At 49.2% G+C, this 27,975-nt stretch overlaps 1 protein-coding gene across 3 annotated transcripts; it reads right to left on the reverse strand.

Annotated features, from left to right (window-relative positions):
* Positions 1-27,514, reverse strand: LOC122393180 (galactose mutarotase-like). 3 transcript variants are annotated; one of them, XM_043388958.1, is made up of 11 exons: positions 27,427-27,514; positions 22,545-22,675; positions 21,330-21,431; positions 19,253-19,387; positions 17,889-18,043; positions 17,404-17,504; positions 16,017-16,134; positions 15,731-15,815; positions 15,312-15,456; positions 957-1,140; positions 1-440 (listed from the first exon to the last, which is right to left on the reverse strand). In XM_043388958.1, exons 3-11 carry the CDS (start codon positions 21,421-21,423, stop codon positions 357-359), a joined length of 1,101 nt encoding a protein of 366 aa, XP_043244893.1. In that variant the 5' UTR covers positions 21,424-21,431; positions 22,545-22,675; positions 27,427-27,514; the 3' UTR covers positions 1-356. The 3 variants fall into 3 exon arrangements, with proteins under 3 accessions (XP_043244893.1, XP_043244896.1, XP_043244894.1); XM_043388961.1 differs by lacking the exon at positions 27,427-27,514 and adding an exon at positions 26,448-26,712; XM_043388959.1 differs by lacking the exon at positions 27,427-27,514 and adding an exon at positions 24,405-24,551.
* Positions 27,515-27,975: the final 461 nt, after the last annotated feature.

Consider the following 27,975-nt stretch of genomic DNA (forward strand, 5'->3'; position numbering starts at 1 on the left):
TCATAAATGCAAACCATGTATTTCAATCAGTTCACAAGTTGTACCGAGGAGCAATGCTTATTGTAAAACCAACTACTCGTATGTGATTAAGTAGCCAAGTCTTAAAAAGTTTAACCATCAGCCACACACGTAATCCGTTTACATGCAAGGTAGACAGTTGAGTTCACTTTTGCACTATAGCTGCTCGTCAGTTTCCAACTGCAGGTGCGGCTCGACAATGACGGCTGTTCGACACCTCAACTACCCCATCGGTCACAAAATGGTCGGTAAATGTGTCCCGGACACCAGTCACCAGGCTGCCGCCAGCGCTCGGTGACCCCACTATGCCCCGAGGCGGACAGTCTGACTGCTGCAGCTCACCGGGCCCCGATACCGAACTGGTACACACAGCGATGCTCGTAAACATTGCCGGGACGCAGCGTCACCGATGGAAATGATGGCTGAAAAACAGTCACAATCTCAGTGAAACTACTTGGCAGCAGAATGGGAAACATGGAATCTTATTATTACTAAGTCAATCTCCGAAAAAAAAACACGACCCACCGCTGCATGTGCACAGCCATGCTTTCTGGCGCTCTATTGCAGAGCCGGCTCCCGGACCCAGCTCCATCCTCACGGACCCAGTCGCCGGCTCCCGGACCCAGCTGCAGCCTCCCGGACCCAGCCGCCGGCTCCCGGACCCAGCTCCAGCCACTGATGGATCCAGGGGATGGGGGCATTTGGGGCAAATGTCCCCCTCCCACGGCGCCCGAAATTGACGAGTTTTTTTTCGAGAAAAATAAATAAACTAAAAAAATCAAGGAAAAGTTTGTAAAAAATTTCACAACTGCTTAAGAGATTGTAAAACGAGGAGTTTATCGATTTAGGATAATTTCTATTGGGGGCCTGCCCCCCGGACCGTCCTTCTGGATCCGCCAGTGGCTGCAGCCGCGCGGACCCATGTCCGGTGCACTCACCACGTTGACGGCGTTGGGGAAGGCGCTGGTTTCGAGCGCGATGCTGCCATGGCGCTGGTAGCGGGCGCCGCCCCTGCCCGGCAGGCCGCCCGGTGCCGCCGGAAGGTGGTTGGCCGTGTAGACCACCAGAGCCGGCTGGTCAGTGAACACCGTCAGCCGCCGGCCGCTGCCGGCGTGCGTCAGCCTGCCGCCACAAACGCTGCCGTCACTCCGCCGGCAGAAACTTCACCCAAATGCAATTTCCCAACCCTTGACACTAAAGGCCCTGCGGATGACGCCCTCTTCCGCTTCCACATATGCAAATATCTAGCCCTGCACCTATGTAAAGAAGTCCACTCGTAAAATGGCAAGCATTGTATGCACACTCCTCAGGCAAAGCCGTGATATGTATTTGTAAATTGTACCTACCAATTTTCCACTTTTCCCAGGTTCTAAGATCGTTGAAAACGGAGCGTGTGCACAGGGGCCATCTGCAATGAGGAGAGGAGCCATAGGGTCCAATGTGCCTCTTCCATCAGAAGGTTCTGGCCTGCACGCCCCCGAATGAAGATATCGGGAGGGCGTGGCGGAAAGATCACGATAAGATGGTAAAAGATCGGGTAGCAAAGCGACTGTTTTTTCATAGGATGTGTTGTGGGATTCGACTCCGACCGCGACGTGAGTAACTTACGTCCTACAATCAAGGCATGAATGATGAATCATTTCATGGCGCGATTATGCTGCCTATTCCGATAACGGTTTCATAAACGACTTATAAGCGTGATCGTGCAAATAATGAAATGCAGCGACGGCTCTACAAAAATGTTTGGCCTTCGGCTCGTGCCCTCGGAGGGTACATGTATGTTGTTGACAGCCACTGCCAAGGCCATCGCTACGGACGCACCCCTGTCGCCGGTCCAGTGCAGCCAGTGCATGAATCACATGCATGACGAAACAATGTGACGTCATCTCGGCGCCCTAGCATCCAATCAACGAGGCCCGATACGAAGGCGCGCAGAAACAAGGCCGAGTCGCCGCCCCGGCCCACAAGCCGGCAGGTAGCGCCCTCGTTCGCCCACCCTGGCCACGTTGTCAGCTTTTTCCGTGATAAAAGACAATTTTCCCGCCCGTGCTCACGAGTTTTCGTGAATTTTGGCGCCATAGCTGTTGTGTACGCTGAACATCGAGATCATACTGCTTGAAAGTAAGTAACAAAACGAGTGTCTAATACGCACCACAATTGTCACAATTCAAAAATCCCAGGCGAACTACAATATAGGGATATGCCTACAAACCTAACTATTGCATGACCATTTCCACGACATCCCGCATTGTTTTAATGTTGTGAACTTTAAAAAAATGTTTATTTGAAAGAAAACTACAAACGCTGCGAATGTATTTGTGAGAGAGCACTCAACAACCACTGACTGTGAGACCTTCACGATGGTATGGCCAATGAAAGGGGTGTAATTTTATATCTCTTTGTGGGGGCAGATGCACCGAGATGCATTGAGTTGGAAATGAAAAACTGGCCATAAAACATGCACGCACAACCTTAGTAAAGTTGTGTTCGTTCATGTGGTGACTCTTGGTGACCTTTGGTGACCTGACCTGGCATGACCAGTGACCTCAAATAGCAACATATGTACTAGACAACTGACGCCCTATCGCTGATTTTCGACAAAATGCGTTTTACTCGGTGTTATTGCGCTTTCCCTAGAAGCCCCGTGAACGGTGAAACATTTTATCTTTGACCTGACCTGTGACGTCATCGGTGACTCCGAGGTCAATAAAATTTGGTTTCCCTAAACAAATTTGACAGGGCTATCGAACGCCGTTTGAATTTTCCGAATCCGTCCAGTAGTTTCGGAGATACGGGGGGGGGGCAAAAAATGCCCCACCGCGCGGAAGGTGGCCGGGAGGCCCACCGCCTGCCGGGTTAAGCCCAAGTGACCGTGAGTTATGTACCCCGAAATAATACTCTTAGAAAGCTGGTAATCCATCCTGAAAAGCCTGCTTACCAACTTTCTAACGCTAAGACCTTTTTGACGGCCACTTTGGCGCCACACAGTTTTGGCCACATGGCTCACTCCTGAGAGCTGACAAAAAAGAGCATGAACTTGCAGCGATTGACTCCCGACAAATCATCGGCGTCACTTGCTGACTGTGCGTCCAGTTAGCGACAGACATTGGCTACAGACTGGATGGCCTCAATCACCCTCAACCGTCGCGAATGGCCCACGTGCGGACTAAATACCGAGACGTACCCGTATCGGAGACCTCTACGTTGCGGCGTAAGCCGTCTCCAAAGGAAGTGAACTCTCTAGCAAAAAATATTTTGTCTAGACGAATTAGCTACCGTGGAGCATATTCACAGTTGCCATGAGTCGCCCATGACAACCCCAAAAGCTCAGTTACAAAATAAATTAAGCGTGGCTTTAAATAAGAGAGCCTCTAAAAGAAAAATTTAGGTGAGAAGGAACTTATGGGACACCCTGTATGTGGGAATGAGGTTACTTAGTTTTCTATGTAAACTAAGTGTGATTGTTATTGGCAGGCATGGCCGAATCTATCGACGACCAAGATCGCCAAAATGATAGCAGCAATGCCGCACCTGAGGTAGAGGACGAAGGAAGAAATGATACAAGCCTGCTAGAAAGTGGACAGGGTAAGGAAAGAGGACACGTAGTACTCCGCATGATACACTCTCCATTTCGTTACATAAGCATTAAATAGGTTAAATTGTTTTAGCACGCATATTCCTGAAAGGGAATATGCTATATTTCCCTTAATTAGTTTTTTTACTGCAATTTTGTGATTTGTTTACCTATGATTAAAATGATTAGATAACTTTGAAAAGAAAATAATGAATACCTATTTACAAAAAAAAATTTAAAAATTTATTTCCATACCTATAGGAAGAACTAGTTTCCATCTTTGGTCGAGGGTAAATGGAATATCTTTGCCTAAGGGTGATCGTTTGGCCGTAAAAGATCCTGATTAGTGTTAGTCTCAGCTCAAGCCACAAAACTTTAATTTCAGTTCAGATTCCCATGTTAAAGGTGGTATATTTCCTTAAATCTTATTAGTGGCAGCTCCTCGATAATCCTTCATTGGGAACGTGAGGTCCTTATCATCCAGGCCATACAGGGTGTAACGAAATTATCCGGGCATCTTTCTTTGCGCCGTTATTAAGAAGCAAGACAATCTGAGGTTTTTCTTTTTTAAGGGTGGGTCGCCACCCAAGTCCCTGCAGCTTATCACGCACCAGGCATATGTGCAACTGGCTGCTGCTGATGTCCAGGCAGATCAGCTTCGGGCTCATGCCGCCATGCCACCAACACGTAGCCTTACTACGAAACGAGAGACTGTACTCCCTTCTCTCCATTGCCTTAAACGAAAACTATCAAATGAACCCGTCGGTGACTCGGCTCTTACTCACAGAAAGAGTCACTTTGCAAGATCAGAACACTGCTGAATTGAAAGCAGATACCAGAGGTACGCATTCATCCAATATTCCCGCTTCTAACACCAGAAAAGAAACTGTGCGAACAGATATGGCGAAAAAATAGATGTCCGGATAATTTCGTTACACCCTGTAGTCAACAGAATACCTGTAACTTGTTCGGGTTTGATGACGTATAATCGTGCAAATAGGATATAATATGAACATTTGCTGAGGAAACGGCTTGAATAAATATACCTGTTTTAGGATTTTTTTAAAGATTGAAGAACACTTGAACTATGAAAATATAATTTTAATGACTAATATTATTTCTTGAATGATTTTCATCCTTGCCAGTGTTCACACAGTGACGTCAGCTTGCCTGCACATAATTCCAAATGACGCCACCTGGTATTTATCGCCTTGGCTTGGCCTCATCCACCCCTCCCCGGACTCCGGAGATTCCGCGATACCCAATAACCGATTGAATTATTTTCAAAATTTAAGCTCGGTCCATAGCCCTCTTTTTGCTCTACAAGAAGAAAGGAGTTAAAAAAGTCTGGCCGTTTATACTAGGGGCTGTAGCTAGGGGGTGGGACAAACATGGCTTTAAAGGTATTTTTAATCGATCATTGCTATTACATTTTTATCAATTGTATGGAGTATACCAATTGTATCAATTGTATCAATTGTAAATGGTGTTTAATAGAAATACCCAAGAAACCTTGCTACACTAACAGCATAGGCGGCGGAACGGGGGGAGGGGGGGGGGGCACCGGGGCACCGTTCCCCCTTTGATTTTGGCATTTTAACATTAGCCCTATGGGCGTTGCTTGGAAAGAATGGGACCAAAGTCGGCAGTGCCCCCCCCCCCCCTTAATTGAAGGTGTTCCGCAGCCACTGACTAACAGCACGCACTAACAAAACTATTTAAACAACAGTTTTGGAAGATAAGCCAGATATTTACATACAACACCTTAACCCGCGCCCCGCTGAGGGTCCTGGATTTCCACGCCCTGCTGGTGGTGTTTGAGCACCCCCCCTTCTAACTCGGCTCCTGGGCCACGTAGCGATACGCGGAAGGCGGCGTTCGAAAGAGCGTAAAATACTCGAGGGCAGCGCTTTTCGAGGAGCGCTGTGGCCCGAAGGTTTGGACTTTGAATTGTGAAAAACGCCCGCCCGCCGGAAAACGCAAACACCGCAAAACGCGCAAAACGCACGCCCGAAACGCCAACGCAAACGTCGCAAAAAATAAACAAACGCCCGCCCGCCGCAAACCGCAAATAAAAAACGCAAAAACGCCGCAAAACAATAAAACCGCCCGCCAACCGCAAACAAATTTAACACCGCAAACGACGCAAAAAAAAAGAAGAAAACCGCCCGCATCGCCCGCCCGCCCGCCCGCCCGCCGCCAAAGACAAACACCGCAAAAAACACAAAACGCCCGCCCGCCGCAAAACGTAAACACCGCAAAACGTGTAAAACGCACGCCCGAAAAGCCAACGCAAACGGCAAAAAATCACCCGACCGCCGCAAACCACACAGAAAAAAACGCCGAAATGCCGAAAAAAAATAAAACCGCCCGCACCGCACCGACGCTAACTGCTAACCGAAAACGACTAAAAGTCGCCCGCCAGCCGCCAAACGCAAACACCGCAAATAAGCGCCCGGCCGCAGCAAGATAATAATTTATCAGCGGCTGGCATACCGCTAGGCTGGTCATTTTCACAAATCAAAAAGATATCTGCAAAAATCTCCTAGATGAAAGCGCCCGATTAAAAAACGGATGGCACGTGCGTGTTCCTCGCCCCCAACTTCCTTCAGGTCAATCGTCATTTGGGTCATCTAACGCATTGACGTATCTGCAAAAATCTCCTAGATGAAAGCGCCCGAGTAAAAAACGGATGGCACGTGCGTGTTCCTCGCCCCCAACTTCCTTCAGGTCAATCGTCATTTGGGTCATCTAACGCATTGACGACCGGCTGGGTGGAATGAACATTGCGCCAAGAAACGTAAGTATATTGTCAAAAAGAATCCCCAGAGTGGTGGATCCCAAAAGTTTGAAACTACCACTTTGGCCCACTGGACGACACCTTAAACAGTTGCCGACCGGATGACACCCATTGTTTGGTCACCCACGCCATAGTATGCATCATGGGTGCGCCGAAATGACCAAAAGTCCCAATTTCCGGTGTGCAGGGTCATTTTCAACGGCACGTGGCACGTGGTTCTGGACTTTTCCGGCCACTTTGCGACATACCCATGGGTAGTGCACCGAATGGTGGTTGATCTGCATGTAAGAAAATGGGGGGTCGTTTGGATCGTTTTCGAGCAATCTGCCGTGGAACGCATTTTTTCATTTTCCCCATTGGCTTAACACGGGAATTTTTAAAGTCACGTGGCACGTGCACCAGATGGTCCGCGGAGGGGAGACCCATACCAGCAAGGCCCTATATACCAGGTAGGGTCGTCCGGCGATTCTACCTGATCGTGACGTCAGCTCGTGACGTCATCTGGGGGCAAGTCTTGAAGTCCCGTTTAAGCCCTATGCAAATGGGCGATTTTTGAAGCGCTGTAGAACAAACTCTGCTGAAGCTAGCACAAAACTAAGTGCATCATCGGAAAGCCGAGACATTTTTCTTGGAATTATCTAAGAAGCGTTTTTCACTAAACCCATTAGTTTTTCCAAAAATGCGTAAAAAAGCCCCCATGCCTCCCCAGCCTCCCTTCCGCCGGCCGCCACGCCGCCGCGGTAGTGTAGTGGTTAGGATGCTTGCGCCGTAATCCAAAGATCGTGCGTTCGAATCTAGGCGCGGGTCGTACTTAAATCGAAATTGCAAGCAGATTATGTGTTTTTTCTTGATAAATCACTTATATTACAGCTAATCGTTCATAAAACTATCGATAACAATTGACTGAAACCCAAAATATAGAATACATTCTAATAAAACAAATTCAAATATGGCGGCCGTTGCGCCAAGCTCCGCCCCCGACTCCGCCCCTTCGTGTGACGTCATCTGTGCACTTGGACACACAGGGAGATAGGGGACGACATGGGCCTGCATACCAGAACGTAGATCACCTGGCCCACTAGAAATCCTGAAAAAATCAGAATATTTGGACCAGCCGTTTTCAAGAGCATCAAGTTGTACTGATCTCAGGCAGCTTTTGCCAAATTGTCAGGGAACTCAGATTTGTTTTTCAATAGAAAAACACAATTCTAAAGAATAGTGTTTTAACTATTGACAACAAACCTTCGGTTAATGACGATAGAAAATAATGATAGTTATGTGAATTTATAAGTGGTGTTTGGGATGGGGATAAGGATAAGGATGACTGGGAGAAGGATGAGGATGTAGAGTGGGTCAAGGGTGGGTGTGTGGAAGGATTCCGGCCCGCCTACTGGCTGTTGTGGTAGCTTCTGTTGATATTCCTCGTGTGTCTAGGGGTATTCTAATCTGTGTCATCTGCACAATCCTACTCATCGTTGTCTAGGGGTATTTACTGATCGACAAAAAAAAAACATGTGTCCCACAAACCCGTTCGTGTCCGAATCATCATATTGTCAGCGTTTCCACAATCATTTCCAACCTCGAGAAAGAACGTAGAAGGTATACATATTAAATATATATTGTAATTGAAAAGGCCGAAATAAATAAAAGCGAACAATTCAATCAAAAAGAGCCAGAAAACGAGCAATGTCACGGTAACCGTGCACTGCTAAAGTGAATATAGCCAAAGTGCCGAAACAAAAACCGAAACAATGACCAAGCCAAATCATAACACCGATTCGATATTGCCAAAGGGGTGGGACTGACTCATATAGTAGCCAAATAAGTCAAGCGGAAGAGCCGAAATGGAATGAGTCAAGTCCCAAAGACCGTGTCTCACAGTCACGACTCACAGTGACATGTAAACCAACCTGTCGCTCTTGTCACAGTTCACAGTTCACAGTACCCAGTTCACAGTACCCAGTTCACAGTACCCAGTTCACAGTACCCAGTTCACAGTACCCAGTTCACAGTACCGCGGCCAAATCCTAAATTACTGTTATCAACGCCAGTGTGTGTATATGTGTGTGTCTGTGCCTGAGACATATCTCCGACCACAGCCGAGACTTGATCCGAAGTCAGGCTCAAACCCTCTCGCTCCGCCGGTTAGCTAGCCAGGGGCGCGACTAGGGCAGTGCAAGAATTCAGTCAGAGACCTCCAACTGGGTGGAAGATAGGCCCCAGGTACTTACATTGTGAGAGAAGTGTCGAGACGTCAGCCGCGAGCGGCGTCACCACCACGAATGAGCGAGAGCTCCCAAGAGAAAGGAAGTGAAGCCCCGAACTGCCGAACACACGCTTTTTATATGACTCGGTCACGGCCAACCTCGCCTCCTCCCCAGTCTTCCGTCGGGAGGAGGAGCTACACGGCACCGCCATCTTGTCGTCGACGAGCGGACCAGGGGCCGGGTAGCCTCAGGCCCTTAGCAGCCCAGCCCCGACGCAGTCCCCACCCCGGGCGCGCCTCGTGACGTCACGCGCCCCACCGCTCGGGCCGGGCGGCACACTCCTGCCTCGGGCACCGTCGTCCGGCCGCCGTGTTCTCTTGGCCTTGGTTCGCGCTGTCTTCTGTGGTCGACTGGTCCAGAGGTGCAGCTCCGTCGTGCCGTGTCTATGCCTCCGGCGTTGCCGGCAGGCCGACGCAACCTTGGCCGCGCTCTCCGAGTCCGGGCGGCCCCGCTGCTCGGAGTGGCGATGTGAGGACGGCCGGTCACGAAGTTTTCCATAGGGAATGGAGAACAGATTAGTTCGCCGATCAACTACCACCACCAGCCATGTTACGCTTTCGTAGATAACATGTCATTCATTCCAGTTATAGATGTTCCTAAAACAGCTCGTAGAACTCGCTAAAAAGTCTATCTAATATCTAATCACTATCACACCGTTTTACCTATATATCTTTACCAACGCTGTAAAGATTGACGACCTTTTACCTTTTGCCTTCACATTTCCACCAGGTCTCGCTAGACCCGATCGGCAACACTGCACGATATCCCGTCACTGTTACGTCTCCATCGCAAGATATGCACGATATGTCACCCCTGTCGCGCCTCCAACGCGACTCGCGAAAGGTTTACCAGTTACCACCTGTCCGTTGATACTGTCCACTGCTCTTTGAAGACCTGACTGGATGTCAGTTAACATGGACGAAACTGACAGAAGTTGAGAGATGATTGAATTAGACGATGTTACCGTTGAAAGGTGGCGCTTAATCATTGCCACACCCGACGCCTGAGCTGATGCCCCCAGCATATGTAGATCCGGACTGGTCGTAATCGATGACGGACCACCATTGCACCGTCCATCTCCTTCCGGGGTGAAGAGCAAAACCTGAGCGCATCTCCGGCTGGTCGCCCATTGATTCGATCGCCACGGCTCGACTCCAGCGTTCATTGCCTGTATGTCATTGCAGAATGCGGGGCTCGCCTGTGCTAGTTCTGTGAATAGGAGTTAAGTCACCCTTTCCCGGTTCCCAGGTCTCATAATTCTTCCCAATTTATTGCAAAGCCTCTCTGCGGTACTTTTAGAAGTATGTAGGAATTAAGTCTAAAATCGCTCCAAAGATAACGTTAAATCATTATTTGTTCCACAAGGTTACGACAAACGCACTAAAAGCATTCATGGCGTCGCCGCGCTGGCACGCATACATAATAGCCTCATATTTAGGACACGGCGTCCTTCAGAGCAGAGCCTGCCGGGCGTCGGCTGTCCCGAGCCGCGCGCACCATAATGTATGCATGGGGAGGGAGAGAGAGAGAGAGAGAGAGAGAGAGAGAGAGAGAGAGAGAGAGAGAGAGAGAGAGAGAGAGAGAGAGAGAGGGGAGGAGGGAGAGAGAGAGAAATAAAGAAAGAGAGAGAGAGAGGGGGGAGGTAGAGAAAGACAGACAGAGACAGAACAGGCTCACCACTGGCGTCTGCTTGTCATTAAAAGTCAGCTGTCAGGTAGCCTTGCACCGTCTATCCCAGGCACCGTCTATCCGAGGAATTCGGAGTGCTCCGAAAGTTTCGCAGTCCAACGCAGCCGGAAACCAAATTTATTTCTCACAGTTAGAGCGCCGCGGAAAAGCGCACTTGATAGCCCTCTTACCGCTCTTTCTGAGCAATTCCCTCAGATTTGACCTAAAGTCAACGGCTTTGCCTGCAGGGAGGCAAAAACTGCCAAAATAGACCATTTTTTAAAACAGCTTTTCTGCAAAAACTTTTGACTCAAGACTTGCACGAGTTTTCTTTTACCGGCATCGTGTTCCTCTCGTCAAGACGCAACGAATGAACAATAATTTGACCTTGAGAGGTCAACTCAAAAATTTGACCTCAGGTCAAGGTCAAGGTCATCCTGACCGGATTTTTTTTGAAAAATTTGAACTGACCGGAAATTGTCATGTTGCATATAGTGGATCCGTATCGTTGAGCTGAACACATGACATTGTCATCGCTCTAGCATGCCTCTACTAAAAGTTATTCGCGAAAAACTGTTAGATACCATTCGTGACCTGTGATGACCTCAGGGGCATAAATAGGGGTCACCGGTGCCATTTGCATGTTGTGTGCAAAATTTACTTGTGATTCAGTATTTGAGAGTGGTTACAATGACTTTCGTTTAAAAGAGGCGGTTTTGAATTTCCTCCCGTTGACTTGTAATGGGAAGGTCAAAAAAGTGACCTGACCTTAGGTCACCGATATGAAAATTCAGAGATATACATTTTGTACATACTGGCCGTTTTCACGACGGGACTTTCGCGATGGAACCTAATTTGATACCTGGAAACGGAAAGTACCTACCAACCTTTTTACGGCCTTAGAGTCCTCACAACTGAAGTCTTTTGCCTTCAAAATATTTTTAAAAGTTGTAATACAGGCTATTTAGTATTTACGCTATCAAATCGCTTATTTATTTACAAACATATCAATTTTCGGTTCTAGTAGCCCACCTTTCGACTATGAGGGATCAAATCACCCTGGCAACTAGATACCCGGCAGCCGGCTTCTGGTTCACCGGCCCGACGCTGCGCGTCCGCCTCCGTCTTAGCAATGACCTTGACCTCCGCCATCTGCTGCGGTTCCAAAGCCAAGCCAGCGTGGAATTCGGAGAGCTCGGTCATCCGCAGCTGGCAGCTCAGTATATTGTCTAATCATTGTACTATAATCATTATAGCATCTAATCTAATCATTAATCATAATAATCTAATCATCTAATCATTATAGCACCATACCTATAGATTTGAAAATTTCATAAACGTGCTTACGCTTTGGGCTTACGTGAGTGGTAAACCCTTGATAAAAATACATTAATGTAATATTTAAGGCCGCCCCACACTGGACCTCGCATGCGGGTTGCGAGTTTTTGGATTTGCGGGTTTCTTCAAAATCAAATAATACAATCTAAGCTGAGTCACCCATACTACCATCTAACAAGCGAGTCTGCATGTTTTTAGCTTGCGAGCGACCTTGCATTGCATTCCAAGAGTTGATTTTGAGTCAACTTTCGATTTTCCTCGCTGCGAGGTCTGCGAGTTCTGCGAGGTTTGCGGGTTTTTCGTTGAAGTCGAATTTTGGATCGTTGCGCTGGTAATTGCGACTATATGAAAGTTTCTGAAGGTGTACTGGCTTCACTGCATCCATGAAGTTACCATACTGGAGCGGTCTAATCACTCTATGAATTATTGTTATGCCCGCAAACTCAAAACCCGCAAACTCGCAACCCGCATGCGAGTTCCAGTGTGGGGCGGCCTTTAGTAGGAAAAAAGCAAAGTAACGGGGCACTCATTCGAAAGGTGGAAAGCCTACTATAAAGAACAACTAAAATTCCTGAGGTATCAAAGGACCAAACAGGTATCTATTAGGTACCCGCTGTTCCGTGGTGAAAACGGCTACTGTTGCTCTTATCAATCCTTGAAAGTTTCAATGCGATCGGTCATTTGGTGTAGCTTACTATATAGCTATGGCATGCATTGAAACATTTTATGAGGTGAGGTCACTTGAAGTGACCTGGTGACCTGACCTTGAATGACCTTGGTCTGATGTTTTCACATTTGCGGTACAGATGTATAATAACGTGTTCCAAAATAGGCGGTGCTCTGCGCCGCCGTTTTTGAAATATTCGTAAAAAAAAACGGGGAGGGGGTGTTCAAACTCCCAGCAGGGCGCGGGTTAAATATAACTAAGCTGGCGTTGACGTTTCGTCTAAAAAAAACGGACCTTATCAGGGGATTTTACACTTGTCGAAGATCAGCGTCAAGAAAGGCAGGATTTCTTTTTTTATCTCGTGGACATGCAGGGCTGTTGCTGGGAGGGCCGAGTGGCGAAGACTACATCCGTGCCGTTCTTTCATGTATAATTTGTTGATTACTCCTAGTAGTTTTGAGCTTCATGAAGTTGCTATCGATTTCCCGGTAGGTACTAGGATCACTGTATACACATTAAAAAGCTGTATCTCGGGCAGCTATCTTGATTGCTTGGCAGTTTGTATTTAATATATACAATTTAAGTGTTTTTTTGTTCTTTTTTCAGGCGCCGAAAGCCGAGCGAATGTGTACACTCGGGTCACCCTTCTAAGGCGCATCTTCACCAATGATTTTTTGTTACAACTCGCCACCCTTCTACGGCGCCTCTTCACCAAGGATTTTTGGTTGAAACCACCCATGCCGGAAATCGATTGTATTTTTTGGCTCTTCTATTGGTTGCCTATTATCACCTTTTTAGTGGCGCTCGGATGTAACTTATATCAACTGCATGCCTACATTGTGGAGAAGCATTACCGGTATAGTGGTGTCTTGCTTGCAACCATGATCATTCCTTGGATTATTATCTCTATTTTGGCACATTTTTGGCTAAGTAATGACCTTAAAGAGGAAAACCAAACATTAGAAAGGTGGGAAAGAGCACCCTTGTGCATTGTTACCGGATTTATTTCACTAATATGGCGCACTCGTCAAGTCGCTAACAAAGTAAGCATACATAACCAGCATGGACATTTCCACGATGTCTTTCAAAAACAGGCTGACCTGGCTCACCTTAGATTGATTAGTACGTTCATCGGCTCCGGCCCGCAGCTCGTTCTAAAAGTTTATAGACTGCTGAATGAAGACTGGGGCGGCAGCAGCAGTGGGACAGACACTTTCTTCTGTATAGTGACTGCGATGTCTCTTGGATTATCTCTCACGTCCGCATGCATAAACACGAAGCAAGTTCGCTACGATAAGAAAGATATTTCCTATGCAGGAGCAGGAATGCAATGGCTTTCGGTGTGTTTTTTCATGACGAGCCGAATAATCGCTATCGCCTGCCTGTTCAGTGTCAGTTGGATAGCTGGAGTCGCCACTACGTTCATTGTCTATTTAGTTATCCTTACGTGCATGTTTTGCATTGATGCAATGAAAACAAATACCATGAAAAATTTCACTAGGGAATACATCTACCGACTTGTTATGGCATTCGCTTATCTCTTCCACTATGTCAACTTACCGGACACTCCAGCATTCCGACGCTATGTGATCTACTATGCGTTCAGCTTTTTGTTCGACGTGACCTGTTTCACAGCGTATTGGAGGTTATTCAGTTGAACGTCCCCACTCGTGGTGGCCTTTTCTATTCATTGCTGCTTTTATTGTCGGACTAGTCTTCATGTGCTTGAACTACGCACTATTTCATCCGGAAACATCGAGAGCCTCCTGGTCAAAATATCGTGAAAGGGAGCTGTGCGATTGGGAGCGGGAGTGTCCTCACTGCTTGAGACAGCGCAGAGAGGACCAGGAACAAGAGCTGGGCGCTGATTCTGAAACCAAGGTGCGAACGGAACACGATTCACATGGATACTGTAGGCGCCGTCCGCTTTTGTGGACCAGCATGTGTTTCCGCATGGAGACATTGGTCGCAAATGTTTAGTTGCCACGACGCTGCAGAGCCGGCACGCGACCCCACTAATGGCTGGAGAGTTACAGTGTAACATTTAAGTGGTGAATATGTTTATTATATGTTTGTCTCTTCCGTTCCATGCTGTTTCACTGTTTCTCTCTGATGGTTTTGTTTATCGCCCAACTTCTCGCTGTAGCGCTGTATTTCATTTATTTTCTAGTAGAGACAAGTGTTACGTTTATGTTGACGTTCCGTCACATGACTGCAGCTGACCTGGCCACGTTGGCGACCAGTTCAGGGCGGGGCAGGCTGGTGCAGCCGCCCCGCTATTCGTGGTTTGACCGGCGCCGTGTGCACGTCCGGGCCGGGCTGGTATTTAACATATTTCATAGCGCTTAATGCTGAAACATGGTTTCTTAGCAGAGTGTCGCGACATGGCTATCATTGTGGTGTGAAGACGTCGGTGAGCTTGAGGATGGGACACCCTTGGTCACTTATTAATTGGTGGTGGCTATATCTATAGATTAACAGCTAACGTTTGTTCAGTGTGCGAGCATTGTGAATAAAAGTATGTAACGTCAAAATACTATTTTGCTTGTGTCTTCTAAATCAAACTTAAAACCGACTTTTTACCTTCAAAGTTTGTGTACCTATGTGTTTCTACAGTTCTATAGTTACAAGCGAGCGAGCGATGAAACCAAAACGAAGTCTTTTCAATATAACGGGAAAATCGCAGTATGATCGGCCCGACCCGGCTTGTAACGCTTTTGAGAGGCTTATACATAGTTTTGTACTCGTATATCAGCAACCGCTGGACCGATTGATTTACGGTCTCTTTTGTTGGGTCACCACATAACTTTGACACATATCTTCCGACTTCGCACTTGACGCGTGCCCGGTGCCGTGAAGGTAGGTGAACTGGACTAGAGTTAGCATTCAATACGATTGTTACCATTGGTTAATGTCAATACCTGACGGCATTCTGTGATGTAACTAAGCGAAAAATACCGGCATTTGGGTTGGACTCACGTGGCAGCCGTCTTCATGTCCAGCCCTCCGTCGGTCGGAAGAACGAACACGTCGTCTATTTCGCCACCGTTAGCGGCCATGACGTCCGGCAGGGCGCCCTGCGGCCAGCCGCCGCCAGGGGCGCCACTGGCGTTCACCATCTGACCTGCCACAGCAGGCGCCAATGAACCACACTGGAGAGCTTAGGAGGCCGGGAGATACTATACTAGTCTGCTTACATATACTGTCATAGTCTGTTTATGTTATGAATGGCGGCTAACATTGTTAAGATAGTTTATACAGGAAAGCGCCTACTCTCACTACCAATTTAATCTTGAAAGATAGTAACTGGGGAGGGGATAACAAATGTCATCGACAGTTTTCACTACGGACCAAGCTCCAACGTTAGTGATAGATCGGTTGCCGCACTAGCTGCTTACCATTAGCGAGTCCTCCTTCTAGGACCAGCTTCTTGTCGGCTCTAATGGTGATGTCATGCTGAAGGAGTCCCTTCTCGCCGCTCTCCTGTAGGCAGCCGAAAACAACGGTCACACTCTTGAAGATCACAAGCCAATCTCAGCGAGAGCAATAGACACACTCTGCAAGTCACATGCCAGGCGTCTGGCAAAAACAAATACCATCTTCTATCATCTGTTAGCACAGACTGCGGCGCTCTCTGGCCTGTGAGGCTGACACTGGTGCCCCGTGGCCGGTCGGCCGACTCACGTGACCGGCCAGGTTGAAGTAGGCGTGGTTAGTCATGCTCAGAGGTGTCGCTGCGCCCGCCAGGCCTCGGTACTGCAGGCTGAGCGCCGCCAGGCCCTCGTGGCGCACCAGACGGTACCTGCCGCCCACAGCGAGCACAGTCGGTCGCAGAGGCTTCTGCAGATGAAGACCGCGCCACGGACGGGTCGCAGAGCCGTCGACCAATGAGCGCCGCGCCACTGGACGGGTCGCAGAGCCGTCGACCAATGAGCGCCGCGCACTGGACAGGTCGCAGAGCCGTCGACCAATGAGCGCAGCGCCATTGGACCGGTTGGAGGTCGCGTAATCGTCTGTTGTTTCGTTCATTTGTTCTCCGGGCCCCTTCCTCCTTTAGATTCTGTTTGGTGCCAAATACTTTTGCCTACTTTGCTCTCAAACGCTTGATACAATAGAAATAAACCTTCTAGAAGATAAAGCTAACGTAACTATTTCATGGTCGTCAATTAACTTAGCTATAGAGTGGCATCTAACTTTATTGATCTTGAAATAAATAATGTGTTTTAAAGGGACTATCCCACCTTCTAAAATGTTGTTAAAACCAGTTAAATTGTGCCCGACTTTATAGATTGGATGACCAGGAACACGGTTCTGGCATTTATTTTTCATTAAACATCTTAGGCTTCCCATATTCCAAACACAAACTTTCAAATATGTGACGTCACAGCCCAAAATTATCTCCTTCCCCAGGCCACATTACTGTCATAAAGCTGATTCTTTTTACTCTGTAGGCACCACAACAAAGTTCAGACCAAGTTTTAAGCGATTTTTCAACGAACAAACCCATTTAAATCAGAATGACTAAACGAGGTGACGTCACACTAACGGTCGCTCCATGTTGAAGATAGGGCCTTGTACAAGGCCCATTTTCAAATGAAGGGAACGAATTTCTTCAACACCAAGAGGCTGCGGGGGTTGCAACCTAGATAGATAGTGGTTTCTGAACCTCGCCGCAAACTTGGCTATCTCAACTCAAACCCCATGTTAAAGGTGGGATAGTCCCTTTAAGGTCAATCATGGAGACATGTGGATTGTGTTGTGTGCAGCATCGATATAGTTCTAAAAAGATTTTATTGCGCCCTATTACCAAAAAAGGCACAATTCAAAGCACATTTCCCCTTCAAATAAATGGTATATTAAGCCAGTAATATTTTTGGTAGTATGGAAAGCGTTGCTGTACTAACGATAGCTTATACATATTTTGAATTATTAACTCTAAACAATGCCTTGTTTTACATTGTATTCATTTAAACTGAACGCAGTCAAAATTCAAGAAATCGGAGCCTCCACGGGTCACTTAAAAAACTCACGATTATCCCCTGGACAGTGGACAGTTAGGAGGCACACTTACGTGACCTGTGCCATGACGTCGCCGGGGTAGCCCTCCTCGCCGTTGGGGGAGAGGTAGCTGAAGGTCACCGAGTCCTTGCCGACATCGGCTGACCACAGGCGCTGCAGCAGGATGGGTCTCACAGGTCATGACTGGGAGAACACTGTTGTTCTCCTTTTGGTTATCTAGAGTCGGTGTTGCGGTAATAGGTTATGGAGCACGTGATGGGTATGATGAAAACAAAAGGGATAATGCAAGACCAGTTAATACCGATGTGAATTTATGCAGTATAGGGATAACACGTGAACACGACCACTAGAGTACCTAATGGTAAATCTAGAGTCTGATTTAGCCCCCAAAAAAGTCCATAAAAACCCTCACCTCGCTAAAATGTTTTCCAAATACTGAAGCCAGACTATTAGCCTGCGTTACGGCACGTTACTATTGGCCTCCGTTACGGTAGGTCACTAGGCCCGGCACGGAGGTGGCACACCCTGGCCGGTCACCTTATCGAAGCCCCGTATGCCTCCGTGCAGGTGAGAACCGCCAGAGTTGCCGGCCAGCTTGTAAGTCACATTGTCCAGCTGGAACTGATTGCCGGCGATCCTGCTGGCCACCCGGCCGATTGTGGCGCCGATATACGAGTCCTGATGCTGGTACTCTGCCGTACAGAGACGGAATAGTGATCAGAGCGGGTCCTGCGTAGAGGCTAAAACGAGACGGAACGGCGATCGGGATGGGTCCTGTGCAGAGATAAAATAGTGACAAGTGAGTGCTGCATAGAAACGGAATAGTGACTTCATACTTCATAGTTCATAGTGAACGGAGCTGGTACTGTGTAGAGGCTAATCTGAGACGGGATAATAATGATCGGGACGGATCCTGTACAGAGACGGAGGGATGATCGGAAAGGGCTGCGGTCAATGCGACAAAGTTATGAACAACACATGTGGACTAACTAGGTATGCTGCACAGCTTGTTTACAGAGAAAAATAAGCAGGCGTCACGCCACGCCTTCTCTCTCTCTCTCTCTCTCTCTCTCTCTCTCTCTCTCTCTCTCTCTCTCTCTCTCTCTCTCTCTCTCTCTCTCTCTCTCTCTCTCTCTCTCTCTCTCTCTCTCTCTCTCTCTCTCTCTCTCTCTCTCTCTCTCTCTCTCTCTCTCTCTCTCTCTCTCTCTCTCTCTCCTCTCTCTCTCTCTCTCTCTCTCTCTCTCTCTCTCTCTCTCTCTCTCTCCTCTCTCTCTCTCTCTCTCTCTCTCTCTCTCTCTCTCTCTCTCTCTCTCCTCTCTCTCTCTCTCTCTCTCTCTCTCTCTCTCTCTCTCTCTCTCTCTCTCTCTCTCTCTCTCTCTCTCTCTCTCTCTCTCTCTCTCTCTCTCTCTCTCTCTCTCTCTCTCTCTCTCTCTCTCTCTCTCTCTCTCTCTCTCTCTCTCTCTCTCTCTCTCTCTCTCTCTCTCTCTCTCTCTCTCTCTCTCTCTCTCTCTCTCTCTCTCTCTCTCTCTCTCTCTCTCTCTCTCTCTCTCTCTCCTCTCTCTCTCTCTCTCTCTCTCTCTCTCTCTCTCTCTCTCTCTCTCTCTCTCTCTCTCTCTCTCTCTCTCTCTCTCTCTCTCTCTCTCTCTCTCTCTCTCTCTCTCTCTCTCTCTCTCTCTCTCTCTCTCTCTCTCTCTCTCTCTCTCTCTCTCTCTCTCTCTCTCTCTCTCTCTCTCTCTCTCTCTCTCTATCTCTATCTCTCCATCTCTCTCTCTCTCTCTCTCTCTCTCTCTCTCTCTCTTTCTCTCTCTCCCTCCCTCTCTCCCTAATCTCTCTCCCTCCCTCTCTCCCTAATCTCTCTCCCTCTCTCTCCATGCAAAGCAGACGGCCGATCCGTGCGTTACCTGAGAGCGTGTCGAAGCCCAGTGTGACGTCATCCATTTTTCCGTCCTCATCTGGTACGAGCAGGGAGAGTAAAGTCGCTCCCAGGGGACAGACGACAGCCACCAGAGCCGGCTGGGTGCGACCGGGCAACGTACCTGCGCGGGAACAGAGGGGGGGTCAGGGCTGCGGTTCTTGACATCAGTACTGGGACGGGTGTTGTAATATTTACCCAAGTTCTATATATGAGGTGCACACTGCACAATGCACATACATGCATACGGATATATGTTCCCTAGATAAGGTATGTATGTACAGTAGGTCTACACAATAAGTCCTCTCCGTATGCGGGCAGGTGGCGCCCGAGTAGCGCTCAGGCACTACCTGCCCACTGGTGACCTGCATACGGCGGGGACTTATTTTTTAGACCTACTGTACTCACTGGCATACCTGCCAGAAACAATTTGACAGTCTGTTTAAGATTGACAAATTGAATCAGCCAGACTTATTGTGTGCCCAAACACACTGAGACATTCGGGCTGGCCCGATTGGCCCATCATCGGTCTCCAGTGTAAATAAATACAGCACTGATGGAATTCCGTCACGGGCTTCCCGACAGTGGGGTTCGGTGCCGGCTGGTGTGTATTATAAACATCAGACCTCGGAGCAGGGACGGGCTCGGAAATACCAGTAACTGCGCGAGCGCCAGACACGGCCGCTGCGCCAAAGCGACCGTGTTGCAACGGTCGGCCAGTGGCCACCACAGTGCCACACTCGCAGGGCCGCCGTCCTGGGTTGCAGCTCCCGTGTATAGGCCGCGGGCCCGTGGATTATGGAGACGTGGTGCGGAGCGCTGGCGGTGCTCTCCGTGCTGGCCGGGGCTGTATCGTCTGACTCTCCGCCGCCGTCAGCGGCCGCCCAGCTGACGGAACTGCTCGGACCCGTCGTGAAGGAAGCGGTAGGCCGCGCGCTGGACGCCAGGGACGCCGCGCAGGCCGGCAGGTCACTCACCCGACTGGAACGGCGACTGGATGAGGTTCTGGAGGACACGGCTGCGCTGAGGTCGGCGGTGACGGCGCTCCAGGAGCAGCCGGTCGCCAGTACCGCTGCGCCGGACTCGGAGCCCACCTGTGAGCGCTCACCGCGCCCGATCCCGGCAGAACAGGCACCCCATCAGCGACCAGAGGTGCTTGCCTGCGCTCGCTCCTGTCTGCAGCTGCGGGACCAGGGCGGTGACCCTCAGGACGGCGTCTACTGGTTCACCGGGATGCCGGTGCCGGTGCTGTGCGACTTCAGCCACGACGGCGGGGGCTGGACGCTGCTGCTGACGGCTGTGTCTAGGGACGGCTGGGACCTGCTCAGTGTTTTACAACGCAACGATCGCTCGCCGTCGCTCACCGACAACTACTCGATCCTCCAGCTCGGTGACGCCATCCGCGACCTGGGCAACGACACCCGGTTCGCCTACCGGATCGAGGCGCAGGCGGAGACGGGCCGCCAGCGCTGGGGCGGCATTTGGTTCGCTCCGAGACAATACAGCTTCGTGGACGAGACGGGACAACAGACGCAGATCAGGCTCGTGCGCAAGTTTGATAGCTGGGATTACGAAGACAGCGGCATTGAGAAAAGGATGCCCTGGCTGAGAGCCTTGGATGAATTTACGGTCCTCACTACCACCGGCACGGCGCGTGGTGGACGGTGGGGCACTCTGGTGCTGAACAAGGTGCAGGGGAGTGATTATAAGCACGCACCTTGGATATCGTCCGGAGCTCGTCATTCGGGCACCGTCCTGTACTGGATGAGGGAGAACCAACTGTAGACGTAGTCGTCAGCAAGGAATGAAAATGACTTATTGCACGATTGGGTAGAAACTAGAAGATTGGGTAAATTTTATGTGTTTGAACATACTTTTTATGTGATGTCACTCTAGTTTGTGTAAAAATTCAAAAATATTTTGAAAACTTTCCGGCGATCAGAGATCATACCAATCCGTGATAACAGGTGCACAAGTGTACCTATCTGTGCTGTTTCGCATAGAGCCGAATAAGGTACCCAGACTTACGCGTTTCTGTACCTATATGTCAGTTGGTAAATACTCACCGGTCAACTGAAACTTGTCCACCTGGGCATCAAAGCCGTTCTCGGAAAGCACTCCGAATGGAGCGCGTTCGATTTGAACGTTGAATGCCGACATCGCAGTAGCTGCAAAAAAAAAAATCACCGTTTTCTTATCAATATATAAAAAATAGAAGCATCACTTTCATTAGATTGTCCTCAAGAGCCGATCACCGCTTGACAAGAGGCCGTGTATCGCGGGTTTTCTCGTGATCGATTGATGTTAATTCGTAAGACGATTACAGCAAGTATTTGTACTCATTTGTACAGAGATCATGGTTCTCTGTTTTGTGCGTCTTTTTAATCAAATAAATTTTGAATGCATTTGTATTGGTTGGTTGACTATTAACCCGCGCACCGACGGGGGTCTGCGCCAACTTCGTACCGACGGGGGGGGGGCGGATGACCGCCCCCCCCCCCCCGTCCATCATGTATGTCATTCGATGCGCCTTGACGAGCTGAACACAATGAGACCATCCGCGCGGCTGTATCTTGTTCCTGTACAGAGGCATTGTCAAAAAACCGCTGGTGACCTTTGATGACGTCACATGACCTTACAGCTGCCCAACAGCAAAACAGACCTCAAGGTAGTGAAGGTTGATCGTATATGAGGTCATGTATGGTTTATGGGGCCATTCCGACCCGTTTTAGTGGTAAAAAACAGGGAGTTGATTTTCCCCCATTGACTTATAATGGGGAGGTCGAGAAATTGACCTGACCTTAGGTCATCGATATAAAAATTCCGAGATATACAAATTTTAGCTACTAATGACCTTATAACATCCTGCGACTTTCAAAGGCCTCCGACATCTACTGTAGCTCTGGCACGGTGACAAAGTTGCAAAAAAGTGACTTGATGCTGGGTCATTCAAAGTGACCTGGTGACCTGACCTTAAAAGTTAGGAGGTTTAAACTTGCACACCATGTGTAAGATTCATGAGAGAATAGTCGTACCAAATTTCGCGGCGCTACGCGCCGCGGTTTTCCCGCTATTTGCGAAAAACCTCAGGGGGGCGGATATCCGCCCCCCGTCGGTGCGCGTGTTAAAATCAGTACCTATCCAATGCACGATTAGTCGTATCACGTATATCTAGCCTTTTTATACACAACAGGCACATGCATCTCCAAACATGTCACAGATAAAAATAAACGAGTAATGGGCACTTGAAGCGCATCAAAACACACCGATAAGTAGCTTACGGCTGACGTTCGGAGGTGATCAGAAGAGACCCGGGAGTCGGTCAGCGGTCAACGGTAGGTTGTGCCGCCAGCAGCTGAGAAAGGACGATCGTCCCTCGCCAGTCCGTCCAGTCCAGACGGCTTCAGAGTCTCTGTGAAAACAGTTACCTCATTATCATCCCTACCTGTGCAGTATGAAACCGTCAACGGCCACCGGAGTTGACGGTGTTAGTGTTAGAATGTTGCAGACGTTTTTTCCCGGCATTGGCCATGCTATTCTCGACATCGTGAACTCCAGTTTATCGACTGGTCTCATTCCACCTGGATGGAAGCACGCGATAGTGACACCAATACCGAAAGGCAAAGCAGGGAACACGCCAGCAGATACGCGCCCTATTTCCATTTTACCAGGCATAATGAAAATAGTTGAGCGCATAGTTCAAACCCAGCTGATCGACTACCTATCCGAGCATTCTCTGCTGGCAGCCGAACAACACGGGTACAGGAGACTGTACTCCACTGAGACGGCCCTCCACGTCATTACTGACCGCATTCTTCAGTCCATGGACAACGGTGAAATTTCAATTTTGGTCTTACTGGATCTTTCAAAATGTTTTGATGTCGTGTCTCACCAAAAACTCCTGCAAAAACTTAGCCTATACGGTATCGACACCGACTGGTTCGCTAACTATTTGTCTGGGCATGTGCAACAGGTCAGAGTCCGAGCCGCTGACGGCTCCAGCATCACCTCCCGACCGAGAGAAAACACCATTGGTGTTTTCCAGGGAGGTAGTCTCAGTTGTGCCTTGTACATGCTTTTTGCTAACGATCTCAGTCTGCACATGCCCGACGGAGTCACCATAGTACAGTTTGCAGATGACACTCAAATTTTGGTCACTGGAAAGAAACGGGATTTGGATTGTATCATTTCACGCACTGAGGCCGCACTCGACGCCGCCTACCGATGGTTTTGCCACAATGGCATGAAAGTTAACGCCGCCAAAACACAGATGCTGGTGTTGGGCACACCAGCAATGTTGCGTGGACTCCCGCCCGTCACTGTCAACTTTTGTGGTTCAACTGTAGTCGATGCAGGGACGGTGAAGAACCTCGGACTTTATCTCGACCGCCATCTGAACTATCAAGCTCACATCACCGCCATGGCATCAAAATGCACAGGAATTTTAATCGCTCTCAGTCATGCCCGCCACATGATGCCAGCAAACACACGTAAGGTAGTTGTTCAAGCCCTAGTCATATCGATCGTGCGGTATTGTATAAGCGTGTATGGGTCGTGCGGTGCGACCCAGATGGCTCGTGTCCAGAAAATTCTCAATTTCTGTGCCAGAGTCGTCAGTGGCCGTAGACGCAGCGACCACATCTCTGACGTCATACAGCAGCTCGGCTGGCTGCGGGCAGACGAATTAGCCGAGTACCACACTATCTGCGCAGTCCACCGAGCCATCACATCGGGTACTCCTGAACATATCAGTGATACCATCGGTCCTGTAGCCCGCGACATACACGACCACAACACCCGAAACGCAGGGCTGATAACACAGCCACGGGCCCGAACAGAGACGGGGAGACGTCGACTATGTATTAGAGGAGTCGCGATGTTAAACGGTGCCGAGTTGAGCCCGTATATACCAGCGTTTCGCGCCAATGTGAAGCGTGTGATCATGTCGAGACGCCGAGTAGCTGTCTGAACCTGTTCCAGTCGCACGCTTGTTTGTGTTTGCCAGTGATATCTATGCCTACTCGTACTGTCTGTATGTTCCTTGTTTTATCTGGTTTTACGTGTCTGGTGAAAAGCCACTTTTATTGTGGATCCTAGATGAATACACATCTGTATCTGTATCTGTATCTGTATCTGTTTACCTGTGCCACTGAACTGTTAAGGACACGACCACGCCGAAGGTATAGCTCCCGCACTGGAGAATCACAACCCGTCAGACTGTCTCCGCTATCCTCTGCGTCTGAGGCGAGGTCCACTCTGACTGCGAGTCCGATCCCGTCACCGCCGACCAGCCACTCGAACTGCACGATAACAGAGGAACGTACGTCGTCGAACCGGCCCGTGCACAGCACAAAGCCAGCCCGCGCGCGCCGGCCCGAGTCGCCGCTCGGAGTCGGACCGGTTACTACCGTCATCTCTGAGAGGCCCGCTGCCTGACCTTGTGCTGCTGCAAACTGCAGCGAACCCATCCCGCTCACCTCGGTCCCGATTTGTGTATGTTAAGTGGCAGCTCTATGCAGTGGAGCAGGGGTCGGCAACCTTTTTATGGTGCGGGCCGGATATGAGATTAGAAGCAGACGGTGGGCCGGAGCCTGATGTTTCCAATGTGCTTCAATGACACGAAAATTTTGAAAAATATGTCAGCGTTACAAGTGAATTTTTAGCTGTGACAGCTCACATGTTTTGCCTTTTGTCATAGGGTAAAACGCACCTTTTTCACACAGATTCTGGCTGAAGAAAAAGAGAGTTCGAAAAGATATGGAATGGTCTTGTATATTTTATTATCTGATCAGATACCTCCCAATCAGCAAAATTGGTCTGTATCTGGTTTTACTCTGGCTAGCTCCAGCATTTTTACTCCGGCCGAAGTACTGGCAAGGTCTGGCTCAGCCAACAAAATAAGTCTGGGCCGTATTTGGTTTTACTCTGGCTAGCTGCGGCATCTTACTCCGGCCGAGGTACGGGCAGGGTCTGGGGCTCTACTGGAGCCGACACGCGATCCCGGAGCTCGCTCGTACCACAATCAGACGTAAGCCGTAGCAGCCGTGCCTTACCTCAACCGTACTTCAGCCACAGGAAGCCAGAGCAGCTACGAAGACAGCCGGACCTAGCCTTCGCAGACAGCCGGACTTGAGCCGTATTTGACGGTACGAAACCATACCAATTGGAGCGCAGCGCTACGGCAAAGGCTGGCTAGCCGGAATAGAGAGCCACAGCGACCCAAACCCCTGTTCCGAAGGCGTTCCGTTTACAACGGCTCGAGTCTGGCATGTCGGAGTTGCCGGGGCAAAACAAAATTGAACCAAACTAAATTGCTAGCTGGGCACATATCAGATATCAGATATCAGATATCAGATGGCGTAGGAAGTCCTCCATTGTATTGTATTGTGCCAATTGCACACTGTAGTACCTTTTGTATGATAAAGTCGATTTCTGAAGGAATTCTGCGGGCCGGAACATAATGTTAGCTGCTGATACTAGCCGCGGGCCGGACGTCAGATCGTCGCGGGCCGGATCCGCCCGCGGGCCGTAGGTTGCCGACCCCTGGAGTGGAGCATCCGTTGAACAGCTACCCAGCGGACGAAATTACAATACAAATACCAGCGGACGCCGGCGGTGCACTAACGCGGACAGTGATTGGTGGATGGGAGTGTTGTCGGCGAGGTATCTTTTGTTCGTGTTGGGTGGTTGTTATGTCTATCGTCTACCGCCTATCGAAAACGATAGCAATGACAAATACACGTGTAAACTGACTCGAAGGCGTCGCTGAAACGTAGTTTTAGGGCCTTTGCTGAAACTATAGCAAACGGTAGACGGCGGACACGCATCAACAGATGCTAACTAGGCGCTAGAAACATATTACATAGGTGGCTCGGCAGGGGTGGTTGTCGCGAGGAGAGTGATGCTGCTGAGAAAACGTGCCTATATGTGCTTTTTCCAAATTCCACGCAAGAATTGGACGCTTGCATTTGCCAGATGCTGGAAAGGCACCCCCTGGGATATACATGACATTACTCCGCCCCTGTAGCTAGGATTCGGTCTCAAGTCTGTCCGCTCAAAACGTAGCGGCAAAAAATAAAGCAATGAACGTCGCACTTATAAACAGCAACTTAACATGCAACTCTAATGGACCAAAAGCACTTCTAATGGCTCCGTTGACACAATTAAATACATACGAAACATACCTGTGGAGATAGTCTTGTAGTAACGAATATCCGATCCATATTAAGTACACTATGATGAAGGTGGCTTTAGATACCTTCGGACAAAAGATTCTCACTGGTTGGAAATCGGTCGTCTCTGCAGTTTTATTGCGATGTGGTTACTGGATTACTTTTCGCTCCGCTGCCGGTTACAAACAATTCACACGACACTAACATCTTCTGTTCTCTGGGGAACAGGAACAGCACACCAACACAGCGCACTGTTGGAGGGGCTGCGGCTCAGACACGAGTGCTGACGCGTCGGGCCGCTCGGCTGGCCCCTCCCCTCCCCTCCTGTCCCCTCCCCTCCCCTCCCCTCTTCGATCGATATAGCTGCCTCGACGAACCTGTCTATTCAGCGACGCTCTGATGACGCACCGGCACAACACCCTAAATAGGCGCAGAGTTCCTCCTGCCGGCTTTAGGTACCTACCAATTTTTTTTTTTCGACAAAACCGAGAATAACTCGAAGGCTGTGCTATTACTTAGAACCATTCAACATAGCTAGAATAGGATGAATATTACCACCTCGCCACCGGCTCGCTGAATCAACCATCATTTAATATCGAAGGGAAAACATCTATGTACAGCACAATTGAACGAGATATACGGGTAAAGTTCTCGGAGGATGAAGATGATTCAACGGACGTCGAAGCGATGTGCCAGCATGAGGATAATTAGCAGACACCAAAACGTATACCTAACGAAGTGTCCGAAGATTGATTTATTCGGGCCGCCCAATTGCATTCGAATCGTATTCGACACCGTACAATTTATTTGAACTGCACCGACATATATGATAATACATTATCATATACAGAAGTAAACGTCTTTTAGTGTTTACGGATCGGCCATGCGAAATGAGACACTGAATAAACGTTTGGGGACCGAGAGGTCACAGCCGGTTTGGCGTGTGTGTGTGTGTGTGTCTGAATGTTTTCTTGTAGCACTCAGCACTCACCTTTCGGGAGAGGACAGCTCGGTGGAGACGACACAAACCGTGGAGACGCCGCGGCCTCCTATCGCAGACTGACCGGCCGTCCTATAGCTGCCGCTCCCGACCGCTTTTTGTTTCCCCTCCTCTGCTTTCGGCGCTTCAGGCGACCGAACGGTGCCAGCGCAGAGGGAGGCTCATGCCAGGCCTACCCCAGCTATCGGCCATCGGACAGGCCCGTTGGTCCCAGACGGTGACACTCCGATTCCGGTCAGGTTTCGGACAGGCTTCCGTTATAGGTAAGTACCTAATTCTGGGCAGCGCGGCGTCCCACTACCAGTGCGTGATAAACAGAGTGGCCACATTCTGTCAGTGTCGTCTACCGGCCTCGTTCGATCATTTGACGACCAATTAGCCGGCGCTCGGAGGGCTGATTGTCAAAACATGGGCTTCGATGAGCCAGAAGAGATCTGAAGTACTCTCCTGAGGCGAGCTGCGATAAACATTCCGCCTCTCTTCTCCCCTCCCCCCCCCCTCTCTCTCTCTCTCTCTCTCTCTCTCTCTCTCTCTCTCTCT

This window comes from Amphibalanus amphitrite, unplaced genomic scaffold (genome assembly GCF_019059575.1).
Source record: "Amphibalanus amphitrite isolate SeventyFive unplaced genomic scaffold, NRLGWU_Aamphi_draft 000521F_arrow, whole genome shotgun sequence".
Classification (NCBI taxonomy): domain Eukaryota; kingdom Metazoa; phylum Arthropoda; class Thecostraca; order Balanomorpha; family Balanidae; genus Amphibalanus; species Amphibalanus amphitrite.

What these genes read in the sequence shown, in the direction of transcription:
- LOC122393180 (XM_043388958.1), bottom strand. Translation starts at nt 21,423, where the DNA reads ATGTCGGCATTCAACGTTCAAATCGAACGCGCTCCATTCGGAGTGCTT. An exon ending in GGGCTTCGACACGCTCTCAG is followed by an intron (nt 18,044 to 19,252) that starts GTAACGCACGGA and finishes TCTGTACGGCAG; the next exon opens with AGTACCAGCATCAGGACTCG. An exon ending in ACTTCAACCTGGCCGGTCAC is followed by an intron (nt 15,816 to 16,016) that starts GTGAGTCGGCCG and finishes GGCTGCCTACAG; the next exon opens with GAGAGCGGCGAGAAGGGACT.